This window comes from Oncorhynchus nerka, linkage group LG26, assembly GCF_034236695.1.
Source record: "Oncorhynchus nerka isolate Pitt River linkage group LG26, Oner_Uvic_2.0, whole genome shotgun sequence".
NCBI classification, from domain to species: domain Eukaryota; kingdom Metazoa; phylum Chordata; class Actinopteri; order Salmoniformes; family Salmonidae; genus Oncorhynchus; species Oncorhynchus nerka.
This window is the reverse complement of record NC_088421.1, coordinates 40,406,074-40,420,450: the sequence shown is the minus strand read 5'-3', so window position 1 is coordinate 40,420,450 and position 14,377 is coordinate 40,406,074. Positions and strand designations below refer to the sequence as shown.

The following is a 14,377-nucleotide window of genomic DNA, read 5'->3' as shown; positions in this document are numbered from 1 at the left end:
TCAAATGTATCAGATCATGTGATTACCTTAACATGTTTTTCACTATATGGGCCTATTCTGCAAACCAATAGGTTGGACAATATTGATTACCTTATAATGTTTATAACATGCTAAATATATAGTAGTCTAGTGGTATTATAATGCATTTAGTGCATTATAATAACATTACTATTACCAGCAAAGCTAATACAATAAGACGATAACAGACAGTTTTTACAATCAATTCGCTGCAGGAAAAGTTATTGCCTGGAACTCCATAACTTCATTTTGGAGGAACAGCGGGGGAGGGGAGGACTTCTCTGTTGAATACCAGGAATCGTCCTTTAAAAAAAACATTTCTTACTGACAATCTGCCAAGAGGCCCTTACTGGAAAAACAAGGGGGTGGAGCCTCCCGACACATTATGAGCGCTACTCGCAAGCTCTGCTCATTAAAGAGGCAAATGATGTACGAGCAACGTCCAGTCAGTCCAACGTAGAACACAGACAAAGGACACAACTGACACTGTAAAGGACATTGCACATCAGCAAGGATAAAATTGTTACAATTTGAACAACACAAGATATCAAGCTCAAGGAAACAAATATACTCAAGGGATTGAAGCAATTGGATAAACTTTCAAAGTTCCAAGTACAGAGAGACACCGTTAAAAGGTAAGAAACAAGACTCTATTGATTCTATTGTTTAAAAGTAGCAAAGGCGAAGACAATGTATCATTATAAATCATTAGCGATGTATTTTTTCATGGGACTTTTGTATGTAAAATGATGCAACAGTTGAAGGATTCCGCTCACTAGGCTGCTCGACTTTACTGCAACTGACCGCGGTGACTGAGCCGGAGGGCAGAGATAAAAAACACACTTTCCTGTAAATGAGCAGGACAGAGTAAACGGTAGCCTAATTGCACATCACGTCTATTCTACTGAAATACAATGTTTTCACTTTCACCTTTCACATACAATAGCCATATAGGCGAGTTGTCGTAAATAATATGGTTATAAATCATGTAGCAGTGCGTAATTGGAGTGACGATAGCAACATGAGCGGTGTCTAATCATATTACTTTGTGTGGTTCTCAATAGTCCGCTACAGGACAAAAAATAGCCAGGGCCTCATTGGTAAAAATGTTCCACTATGTAACCAGAGAAGTTTAATTAGAATATTTGAAATTATAGCCAAAACATAATCTTTGCCTGAGAGCTACATGAGTTGAGGACTATTAGATTACTCTCAATCCTAAAACAATTACACTATAAATAAACCTTTTATCGACTGTTATTTATTTCTATAATTAAAATGATAGAACTGGATATCTTGAGTTGATAAACTAAACGTCAGTTATTTGGATCATATTGCCAAATGCCCTGAGGTCCACTCAATGTCCAAATCACTCCACTCTGAGCAGATACTTTGGACACTGATGATTTTCTCTGCTTTTTCTCCAGGACTATCCTCTCCAGACACAACAACACAATCTAAAGGCCTTGACCTCTGTAGGGAGATTGGTGACCTCTACTCTCCGACCTCCTCCTTCTAGTCTTCTGTTGTCTGTGTGGTGCCCAGTGCTCACCAGGCAGGTCGCAAAGAAGCGGTGCGCAGCGCCATGGTAACCCACAGCAAGTTTGACTCCGTCATGAGCAGCAGCCCCTTCGACTCCACCATGCGGCTGCCTCACCGTTACAAGACCTTCAGCTCCAAGGTGCAGTACCAGCTCGTCGTCACCACTCTGCACAAGCTCCAGGAGAGTGGCTTCTACTGGGGCTCTATCAATGGCAAGGAGGCCAACGCCATGCTGGCCGCCGAGTCCGTCGGCACCTTCCTGATCCGCGACAGCTCCGACAACCGACACTTCTTCACGCTCAGCGTCAAGACGGCGTCTGGCACCAAGAACCTGCGCATCCAGTGTGACTCCGGGTCCTTCTTACTCCAGACGGACCCCAAGAGCATGCAGGCTGTGCCCCGCTTCGACTGTGTGCTGAAGCTGGTCCACCACTACATGCCCCCGACCAAAGGGGCTTCGCTGGTGGAGAAAAACACGAGGGGAGGGAACGCCTCCTACTACATCTACTCTGGAGGGGAGAAGATTCCCCTGGAGCTCCTCAAACCTTTCTCCTCCACTATGTCCAGCCTGCAGCACCTGTGTAGGAAAACAGTCAACGGACACCTGGACATATCCAGCAAACGGGACCAGCTTCCTCACCCGCTCAAAGAGTTCCTGCAGGAGTACGACGCGCCCATCTAGGCCTCTCTGGACATGTAGTGCCTCGATGGCATAAGACTTGATAAAGGTGTTATGAAGGGGACTTGGGCCGGTGTGAGAGACAGTGTGGCAGTACCCCACAGAACTGGGGGGGAAATATGACTGTCTGTATCTGTGTCTTAGAGGGATGGTTCACCCACATCAGGGTGACGAGGCAGAGGGGAAGGCAGCAGCATGAGTCAGTCTGAGAAAGTAGAAGAAGATGCTTGGTATTGTGGTTCTCATAAGGGCTGTACTGTACCTATCTCCCAAGCCCAGGAGTGATATAACGTTACCATGAGGAGTAGAGCTATACTGGTCCCACGTCAGCCAGTCACTCTCAACAGGCTGCCAACCAAAAGACAAGAGGTGGGCGTCGTCATCAGACTTTCCAGTCTCTCATTCATGCAGAGAGAGAGAGACAGAACGAGAGAGAAGGAGAGAGAGAGAAAGACAGAACAAGAGAGAGAGAAAGGAGGACTGGTTCATTGAGAGGCTAAACGGCCAGTCGGTGTGCTGCTAATTGGTTCAGATGTGTGTCAGTCAGGCCTTCAATTGGACCAGAAAAGAACTATTTCCCAACCTCAACTCTAACCTCACTGCATGACTAATAACTTCCTCCCGAGGTCCGCTCTCTCTCTTTAGTCGATGAAGGCTCTGAGCCAGCATCTTGCCTGCCTTCACACCTCTGACGAAGCACACATTCCCACTGCTGCTAACCACGGGGTCTGGCTGTGGCACGGCACCGGCCTGAGAAACACAAACACACCAGCCTCTCCTATCCATTCAACCATTACATCAGGATTGGCTGTATTGACTGTCCTTAGCTGGCTGTTGGATATTAGTTACGGACATTAGCCCTGAGCCTGGAAGTATTAAACTCGTTGGTCGGAGTACCAAGCTTTTTCGCTTCCTCTGGGAAAACTGGGATCTCTGTCTCAGCCTTGCCAGGAAACTGCCTAGCAACCGGAATTCTAACCCATGTTCCAAAGGGGACATTTAACGTCACCACCTCCAACATCACACTTTGAGTCAATAGTTGTTTTATTCCTTAGAAAAACTAGCCAGAACTGCAAACCAATTATGACCCAATGTTACAGAAGTGTGAAGCCACAAACGGCCGAATGGAGAACATTATATTTGAGACTTAAGGTGTTGAAGATGTGTGTAGTGATTGGTTGATTGGCAGGACTTTTGATTTGAACATGCCAAACCTGTCCTGAACTCACCAACAAAACGGTTTCTTGACTGAACAACGAATAATTGCATGACGAATAAATGAATGAGGGGTTGCTTTTATACTTGAGATAATGACATCACTATATACAGAGGAAATAGAGTCTGGGTAAGCCCTCAGTGGATAGGAAATATACCCTGATGAATGTGGTGGTATTTGTGCCACAGACAGGATACCAGATATCACTTGCTATGGAATGTATTCAAATCTGAGAATCTCTCTTCCTCTCAAAGAGAGCATCTAAGGTTCATCCTGTTCAATTCATTTTTCTTAAAACCAGACAATGTTTACATGACTGACAGAAAAATGCAAACAGGTTTTCTCCTATCTTTTATAAAGATATTCATTATTGTCTAGCCAGGTGACTGGCTGCAGTAGAAGCATGATCGAGTTTGAAGAAAAGGAGATCGCAGAAGCAAGCAGAACTAAAAACTTTGCACATATTTATATTCATACGACATTTCAATAATTTATAATAAAGAGCACTATTTTTTTAATGAATGACATCCTTGTTGTGTGACCTTATTTGGGGGTGTTACATCATATATGACAATACGTTTTGGGTATTTGACACTAGATTCTCATCACTACACATGTCTAAAACATCCCACCTTCAGTTAACCACACAAGAAGTCAGAACACATAACGTCAAAAGAGCTGGGTAGAAATAATGTTGTGTTTTTATTCATTTCATCGCTGTTTACTACGTTCATTTGACAGGAACCATGCACATGAATTAACATTGAATTTCACGAACAACTAGACTTTTATGGGGCCAATTTCCCAGACAAGCCTAATCCTGGACTCAAACATGCTTTTTAGTCCTGGACTAGGCTTAACCTGTGTCCGAGAAACCAGCCCCTAAAGGGACTGTTATCTAAACAGATCAGGAAACATTTCTCTCAGTATCTAATCTGTTGTCTAAGCCCCTCCCTTTACCATGTAAAGTGTGTGTGTATCCAGAGAATTACACTAGAAGTGATGGAGTGATGTCCCCGCCCCAAGCCTTTGTTCCAGTGGAAGATGATTAACCTCCCTTCAACAATGTATAGCAACACTTCAGTGGAGGCTGCTGAGGGGAGAACGGCTCATAATAATGTATTAAAATATATATATATATATATATATATATTAACTAGGCAAGTCAGTTAAGAACAAATTCTTATTTACAATGTGGGCCAAACCCGGACAACGCTGGGCCAATTGTGCGCCGCCCTATCAAGGCTGGGTGTGGTACAGCCTGGATTCAAACCAGGGTATCTGTAGTGACACGTCTAGCACTGAGATGCAGTGCCTTAGACCGCTGGAGTATAATGGTATCAAACGCATGTATAGTTTTATTTTTACATTTTTTATTTCACCTTTATTTAACCAGGTAGGCAAGTTGAGAACAAGTTCTCATTTACAATAGCGACCTGGCCAAGATAAAGCAAAGCAGTTCGATACATACAACAACACAGAGTTGCACATGGAGTAAAACAAACATACAGTCAATAATACAGTAGAAAAATAAGTCTATATACAATGTGAGCAAATGAGATGAGATAAGGGAGGTAAATGCAAAAAAAGGCCATGGTGCCGAAGTAAATACAATATAGCAAGTAAAACACTGGAATGGTAGATTTGCAGTGGAAGAATGTGCAAAGTAGAGATAGAAATAACGGGGTGCAAAGGAGCAAAATAAATAAATAAATACAGTAGGGAAAGAGGTAGTTGTTTGGGCTAAATTATAGATGGGCTATGTACAGGTACAGTAATCTGTGAGCAGCTCTGACAGCTGGTGCTTAAAGCTAGTGAGGGAGATAAGTGTTTCCAGTTTCTGAGATTTTTGTAGTTCGTACCAGTGATTGGCAGCAGAGAATTGAAAGGAGAGGCGGCCAAAGGAAGAATTGGTTTTGGGGGTAACCAGAGAGATATACCTGCTGGAGTGCGTGCTACAGGTGGGTGCTGCTATGGTGACCAGCGAGCTGAAATAAGGGGGACATGGAGCCAGTGGGTTTGGCGACGAGTATGAAGCGAGGGCCAGCCAACGAGAGCGTATAGGTTTCAGTGGTGGGTAGTATATGGGGCTTTGGTGACAAAACGGATGGCACTGTGATAGACTGCATCCAGTTTATTGAGAAGGGTATTGGAGGCTATTTTGTAAATGATATCGCCGAAGTCGAGGATTGCTAGGATGGTCAGTTTTCTATTTTTTATTTATTTTATTTAACCTTTATTTAATCAGGTAGGCTAGTTGAGAACAAGTTCTCATTTGCAACTGCGACCTGGCCAAGATAAAGCGTAGCAATTCGACACATACAACAACACAGAGTTACACATGGAATAAACAAAACATACAGTCAATAATACAGTAGAACAAAAGAAAACAAAAAGTCTATATACAGTGAGTGCAAATGAGGTAAGTTAAGGACATAAATAGGCCATGGTGGCAAAGTAATTACAATATAGCAATTAAACACTGGAATGGTAGATCGGCAGAAGATGAATGTGCAAGTAGAGATACTGGGGTGCAAAGGAGCAAAATAAATAAATAAATACCAGTATGGGAATGAGGTAGGTAGATAGATGGGCTGTTTACAGAGGGGCTATGTACAGGTGCAGTGACCTGTAAGCTGCTCTGACAGCTGGTGCTTAAAGCTAGTGAGGGAGATGTGAGTCTCCAACTTCAGAGATTTTTGCAATTCGTTCCAGTCATGGGCAGCAGAGAACTGGAAGGAAAGACGACCAAAGGAGGAATTGGCTTTGGGGGTGACCAGTGAGATATATCTGCTGGAGCGCGTGCTATGAGTGGGTGCTGCTATGGTGACCAGTGAGCTGAGATAAGGCAGGGCTTTACCTAGCAGAGACTTGTAGATAACCTGTAGCCAGTGGATTTGGCGACGAGTATGAAGCGAGGGCCAACCAACGAGAGCGTACAGGTCGCAATGGTGGGTAGTGTATGGGGCTTTGGTGACAAAATGGATGGCACTGTGATAGACTGCATCCAGTTTGTTGAGTAGAGTGTTGGAGGCTATTTTATAGATGACATCACCGAAGTCGAGGATCGGTAGGATGGTCAGTTTTACGAGGGTATGTTTGGCAGCATGAGTGAAGGATGCTTTGTTGCGATATAGGAAGCCGATTCTAGATTTAATTTTGGATTGGAGATGCTTAATGTGAGTCTGGAAGGAGAGTTTACAGTCTAACCAGACACCCAGGTATTTGTAGCAGTCCACGTATTCTAAATCAGAGCCGTCCAGAGTAGTGATGCTGGACGGGCGGGCAGGTGCGGGCAGTGATCGATTGAATAGCAACCATTTAGTTTTATTTGCGTTTAAGAGCAGTTGGAGGCCACGGAAGGAGAGTTGTATGGCATTGAAGCTCATCTGGAGGTTAGTTAACACAGTGTCCAAGGAGGGGCCAGAAGTATACAGAATGGTGTCGTCTGCGTGGAGGTGGATCAGAGAATCACCAGCAGCAAGAGCAACATCATTGATGTATACAGAAAAGAGAGTCGGCCCGAGAATCGAACCCTGTGGCACACCCATAGAGACTGTCAGAGGACTGGACAACAGTCCCTCCGATTTGACACACTGAACTCTATCAGAGAAGTAGTTGGTAAACCAGGCGAGGCAATCATTTGAGAAACCAAGGCTGTCGAGTTTGCCAATAAGAATGTTGTGATTGACAGAGTCGAAAGCCTTGGCCAGGTCGATGAATACGGCTGCACAGTAATGTCTCTTATCGATGGCGGTTATGATGTCGTTTAGAACCTTGGGAGTGGCTGAGGTGCACCCATGACCAGCTCTGAAACCAGATTGCATAGCGGAGAAGGTATGGTGGGATTCTAAATGGTCAGTAATCTGTTTGTTAACTTGGCTTTCGAAGACCTTAGAAAGGCAGGGTAGGATAGATGTAGGTCTGTAGCAGTTTGGGTCTAGAGTGTCACCCCCTTTGAAGAGGGGGATGACCGTGGTAGCTTTCCAATCTTTGGGAATCTCAGACGATACGAAAGAGAGGTTGAACAGGCTAGTAATAGAGGTTGCAACAATTTCGGCAGATATTTTTAGAAAGAGAGGGTCCAGATTGTCTAGCCCGGCTGATTTGTAGGGGTCCAGATTTTGCAGCTCTTTCAGAACATCAACTATCTGGATTTGGGTAAAGGAGAAATGGTGGGGGCTTTGGCGGGTTGCTGTGGAGGGTGCCGGGCAGTTGACCGGGGTAGGGGTAGCCAAGTGGAAAGCATGGCCAGCCGTAGAGAAATGCTTATTGAAATTCTCAGTTATAGTGGATTTATCGGTGGTGACAGTGTTTCCTAGCCTCAGAGCAGTGGGCAGCTGGGATGAGGTGCTCTTATTCGCCATGGAATTTACAGTGTCCCAGAACTTTTTTGAGTTAGTACTACAGGATGCACATTTCTGTTTGAAAAAGCTTGCCTTAGCTTTTCTAACTGCCTGTGTATATTTGTTCCTAACTTCCCTGAAAAGTTGCATATCACGGGGGCTATTCAATGCTAATGCAGAACGCCACAGGATGTTTTTGTGCTGGTCAAGGGCAGACAGGTCTGGAGTGAACCAAGGACTATATCTATTCCTAGTTCTACATTTTTGAGAGGGGCATGCTTATTTAAGATGGTAAGGAAGGCACTTTTAAAGAATAGCCAGGCATCATCTACTGACGGGATGAGGTCAATGTCATTCCAGGATACCCCGGTCAGGTCAATTAGAAAGGCCTTTTACAAGGGTATGTTTGGCAGCATGAGTGAAGGATGCTTTGTTGCGAAATAGGAAGCCAATTCTAGATTTAACTTTGGATTGGAGATGTTTGATGTGAGTCTGGAAGGAGAGTTTACAGTCTAACCAGACACCTAGGTATTTGTAGTTGTCCAAATATTCTAAGTCAGAGCCGTCCAGAGTAGTGATGTTGGACAGGCGGGCAGGTGCAGGCATCGATTGGTTGAAGAGCATGCATTTTGTTTTAATTGTATTCAAGAGCAATTGGAGGCCACGGAAGGAGAGTTGTATGACATTGAAGCTCGCCTGAAGGGTTGTTAACACAGTGTCCAAAGAAGGGCCAGAAGTATACAGAATTGTGTCATCTGTGTAGAGGTGGATCAGAGACACACCAGCAGCAAGAGCGACATCATTGATGTATACAGAGAAGAGAGTCGGTCCAAGAACTGAACCCTGTGGCACCCCCATAGAGACTGCCAGAGGCCCGGACAACAGACCCTCTGATTTGACACACTGAACTCTATCAGTGAAGTGGTTGGTGAACCAGGCGAGGCAATCATTTGAGAAACCAAGGCTGTCGAGTCTGCCGATGAGGATGTGGTGATTGACAGAGTCGAAAGCCTTGGCCAGGTCAATGAATACGGCTGCACAGTATTGTTTCTTATCGATGGCGGTTAAGATATCGTCTAGGACCTTGAGCGTGGTTGAGGTGCACCCATGACCAGCTCTGAAACCAGATTGCATAGCGGAGAAGGTATGGTGGGATTCGAAATGGTCGGTAATCTGTTTGTTGACTTGGCTTTCGAAGACCTTAGAAAGGCAAGGTAGGATAGATATAGGTCTATATATATATATTTTTTTAAACATGCTGGATACCATTCCATTCACTCCATTCCGGACATTATTTTGAGCCATCCTCCCCTCACTAGCCTCCACTGAGAGACATTACATTGTCATGTATGTTTGGCACGATAATGACTATACTATTGGAGCTGGCGAGACCACACAAACCAATCTGTGACCACGTTACTAAAACACAGTGCCCTAGACACATTATTACCCCTGCATCCACCACACAACCCAAAGGAATAGGGTGAAGTTGCCCCTAGATGCTGATCTTGGGTCAGTTCAGCATTTTCTCCACTAATGGTTAGGGTTGATTGGGGGCAGGGGGAAGCTCATCCTAGATCTGTATCTAAGGGGAAACTTCCCCTGGAGCCAACCAAAAGTGGCCTAAACAGAGACAGCGCTAATTCTTGTTTACCGCTACCCTGCTACAGCCACACCCGTAATCAAGCTTGATGCTGCATGCCCTCCAAACAATGTATTGTCAGTCTCTGGGACTATGTGTTGTCAGTCTGTGGCACGATGTGTTGTCAGTCTCTAGGACTATGTATTGTCAGTCTCTAGGACTATGTGTTGTCAGTCCGTGGCACAATGTATTGTCAGTCTCTAGGACTATGTGTTGTCAGTCTCTGGGACTATGTGTTGTCAGTCAATGGGACTATGTATTGTCAGTCTCCGGGACTATGTGTTGTCAATCTCTGGGACGATGTATTGTCAGTCTCTAGGACTATGTGTTATCAGTCAGGACATATAGAAGAGAAGTAAATATATACACACACGGGCACACAGGCTTGTGTGTGTGTGTGTCTGTGTCTGTGTGCCGGCCATGAATCCAGCCCTCTCAGATGACATGTTCTGTGTTGTGGTTCACTTATCAGGAAATTAATTCAACCGGTATCTGTTCCTGCTTGAAGGAACAGTGTGTGTATCTGTCTGTGCGTCAGAAAGTGTTTCTGAAGAACCAAGTCATACCAATACAGAAAGGAAGTGGTGTGTTTGTGTTCTGCTCTTCCTCTCTGGTGTCTGTTACATGGGAGTGAGGTGTTGGTCAGTTGGTTGTTGCCCTGGGATGCAGACAATAAGCATTGACTTGGAAGTGGTCCCACTACAGATGAGATCGTCAGTGGTTCTTGAACCTAAATAAGTGATGTTCTACCATGATTGTGGGTACTCCTGAATGTATTGTGAATAATGATGAGTGAGAAAGTTACAGACATACTAATATCATACCCCCCAAAATGCTAACCTCCCCTGTTATTGTAATGGTGAGAGGTTAGCATGTCTTGGGGGTATAATATAAAGTGCTAACCTCCCCTGTTATTGTAATGGTGAGAGGTTAGCATGTCTTGATGGTATGATATAAAATGCTAACCTCCCCTGTTATTGTAATGGTGAGAGGTTAGCATGTCTTGGGGATATGATATAAAATGCTAACCTTCCCTGTTATTGTAATGGTGAGAGGTTAGCATGTCTTGGGGATATGATATTTGTATGTCTGTAACTTGCTCATTCATCATTAGTCATGATTCATTCAGGATTATCCATAATCATGGTAGCATCCACATGAATGTAGAAGTGTTTAGAAGCATATTCTAATCTTATTTACAATAAAAGTGACTCCAAAATGACACATTATTTACATTATTTACCATGAATTTCTATTGGGCACAGAATAATCTTAAACATAATTTAAACTAATAGCAAATGCAACCAACAAATGTGTAGAGTTACAGGCTTGATGTAATCGTTGATTGCTATGAATATGGGACCAAATACGTAACGTTTGACTACTTTAATACACACAAGTGAATTTGTCCCAATCATTTTGGTCTCCTAAAATGAAAGGACTATGTACAAAAAGTGATGTAATTTCTAAACGGTTCACCCGATATAGATGAAAATAACCTCAAATAAAGCTGACAGTCTGCACTTTAACCTCACAGTCAGTGTATCATTTTAAATCCAAAGTGCTGGAGTACAGAGCCAAAACAACAACAGATGTGTCACTGTCCCAATACTTTTGGAGCTCACTGCATCCTCCGCTGTAATAAGAGAGTGCAGCCAGGAATCTTAGGCTTAGTCCCACATGGCACTACATTCCCTATATTATAGTGCACTACTAGGGTACGATTTGGGATGTACACTTAGTTTGCACACTACAATTTGCTGAATTGATGTATAGATGGCTGGGAGCCTTCACAACAAACTTCTATATTCAACCTATTTACGGTAAGGAGCTCCCAGCCTCTGCTCTCTCCTACCTGCTTTCAGTGCAGTTTATTGTTTCTGCTCAGCTAACAGCCAATCTAGGAGGTTAAGAGACCCGTGGAGTCTCTGAGGTGATTTGTACTGTGCAGGGGCGTTGTGAGTATGACCGGTAAAACACCACACATGCTTTTCTCTGTAATTGTGCCACTGAGGTGAGATCTAAGGGATTCAAGCTCTAACTGTTTACATGTGAAACAGTCATTTACAGCCACTATGTGAATCACAGTAATACACTGAACTACTGCATAGTGATACAGTTTAGGTAAATATAGGTACAGTGGATATGTTTGGTTATTGTACTGCATGTGTGTTGTACTGTACATAAACATCATTGACTGGGAAGAAAAAACAGTATATTGGAAATTCTGTCAGGCCAAACTGATCCCAGATCAGCACTCCTACTCTGAGATGCTTTGTGAATGTGGGCCTTGTGAGTAGTGACATGTGTGATAAAGTTGGAGAGATTCCAGAAGAGCCTGCACGCTGAGGTCCTGATGATATACAGGTTTATATTAGCATCAGACTAAATCATCTCCTTCCCTCCTATTCCCCACCTCATTCCCCTACCAGAGCACTGAGGGATGAGATTGTTGTGAACCACGATGGTGAGAGAGGAAACAACAGAGGGGAAAGTTGACAGAAGTGCTGAGTGACGGGAATGTACACAGACAGATCTGGGCTCAGGTGAAGGTAGGGTTGTGTTACTGTGGTTTCTGATAGTTTACTGTACAAGATGCAGTGCTTGCACGGTAGCCACGGTATCACTTTGATCTAGGAGGACATGCGTTCTGTTGACAATGGGACACTAGTATTTATTCTAAACTATCTAAACTATCTGAAACAGTCTCCATTTAAGACACAGAAATGGATATCAATCTATCAGTATAATCACACGTTGTACTACTATCCCATGTGGAGTTTTCAGATGATTTAAAGGGATTGAATAGTATTAATTAAGAAATATATACAGTACCAGTCAAAAGTTTGGACACACCTACTCATTCAAGGGTTTTTCTTTATTTGTACTATTTTCTATATTGTAGAACAATAGTGAAGACATTAGAACTATGAAATAAGTCATATGGAATCATGTAGTGTTAAACAAATCAAAATATAGTTTATATTTTAGATTATTCAATGTAGCCATCCTTTGCCTTGATGACAGCTTTGCTCACTCTTGGCATTCTCTCAACCAGCTTCATGAGGTAGTCACCTGGAATGCATTTGAATTAACAGGTGTGCCTTGTTAAAAGTTCATTTGTGGAATTTCTTTCCTTCTTAATGCATTTGAGCCAATCAGTTATATATCAATGTACTGTATATGTATTTTTTTGAACAATTGTTTTTATTGAGTTACATCAACAGCGGTACAATCAATGAGAAACAATACGGTTTGATGTAATACTAATATTATGTGGAGGGTACAGTTAATAAGAATATATGGACCAAAGGACTCCACAGAGGTCACAAAATGAGGCCTCAAACTCTTAAATAACAATATTAATCCTGCTTTTGAAAGGTCTACTGCAGTTTTTATTTACATTGATACTCTATCAAAATTCTGCAGTACTTGGTCATGTGATTCCAGAGAAGTAAATGGTACACAAGGGAGACGCTGTAGTTACGCAAGACTTCACACTGTCATAATATCACCATGTTCTCTGTATCTCCCCGCCCACAGTCTGAGTCAAGTCTTTGTTTCTAGGACAGTGACAAAGGTTTGCAAACAGGTTTTTCTAAGGAAGTGGCTACTTTACTGGTGAATTTAAACGTCAGTGATGACACAGAACACAGCTGGTTCTTTTTGTACTGAACTGAGAGAAATGGACTGTGATGTTGAAATGAATTCACTGATATGTACTAACAGTGAGGGTGGAACTGAGAACATGAGATACGGGATGAGAAACATTGAACCATTCTAATTCTATTAGCTGACAACAATATGTTTTTTTGCTCTAAACTTCTCTGGAATCACATGCATTACTTCAATTTACCCTAAACTTCTCTCTTATTAATTCAATTTAAATGACATTAAATTGCATGGCATTCAAGCATGACATCAGCAATTTACTGGAAATGAACACATACATATCAACTTAGTTTGACATCTGAGGGAAACTCAAGTTATAACATATGAATAGTTTCAAAATGTCCCCCAATAAAAACCAGCCTACATTAATACGAAACAAATTAGCATATCCACAATTGAAGTTAGTTTATAGTTTATGTTTATGGACTCCTATTTCCTTGCTACTAGGTTTTTACTAAATATGATACTATTTCATTTCCCCAGAAAGGTTTATCTTAACCTTTATGATTTTATTGAACCTTATCAGTATCATTGTTATCGACTGTCAGGTGATATAAATTCTCTTTTACAGCAGAGGATGGATTTTCCTTTGACGAACCCATGCATGGGAGGACTGAGACTAGAAATTGGCTCTGACATTTCGGACAATTTTGAGTCCCCCACAATGGCCCATTGTTTTCCCCTCGAGGCACCCATTAAGAGCTGGATAATTATTATTTTGCGGACAAAATACCAAATCATACAGGCCTCTTGGCAAAAAAATTGACCTTTTCTTGAAATGCCAGATGGCCAGTCCGCCCCTGAACCCATGGTAATAAGTCTATTAGATGGAGAGTTTCATAGAAGCATTCCATAACATGCTTCTATGTAATGGGTTGCTCATTTGTGTAAAGTCATATTCCCAATAAAAAAGCATGTTATGGAATGCTTCTATGAACCTCTCCGTCTAATAGCCTTATCACCATGGGTTCAGGGGGCGGACTGGCAATCACATGTATCGACCTCAATCGGTCTTTGTTTAAGCTTGCTCTTTTCACCTATACATTAGGAGAGAAAACACTTTTGTTGCAGAAGTCTTTTTGGGAGATATCATCACCTTTTCTTCTTGAGTCTCTTAGATGGACTCATAGTGATGTATCTACTGGACAGACAGGGAGCTACTGGTCTCTTAGATGGACTCATAGTGATGTATCTACAGACACGGAGCCACTGGTCTCTTAGATGGACTCATAGTGATGTATCTACAGACACGGAGCCACTGG

General features: G+C 42.7%; 1 protein-coding gene across 1 annotated transcript; it reads left to right on the top strand.

The window, feature by feature from the left end:
* Positions 1-469: 469 nt before the first annotated feature.
* On the top strand, positions 470-2,344 carry LOC115115987 (suppressor of cytokine signaling 3). Its single transcript, XM_029644475.2, has 2 exons — positions 470-653; positions 1,446-2,344. The coding sequence occupies exon 2, from the start codon at positions 1,604-1,606 to the stop codon at positions 2,240-2,242; it is 639 nt and encodes a 212-aa protein (XP_029500335.1). The 5' UTR covers positions 470-653; positions 1,446-1,603; the 3' UTR covers positions 2,243-2,344.
* The last annotated feature ends 12,033 nt before the right edge of the window (positions 2,345-14,377 follow it).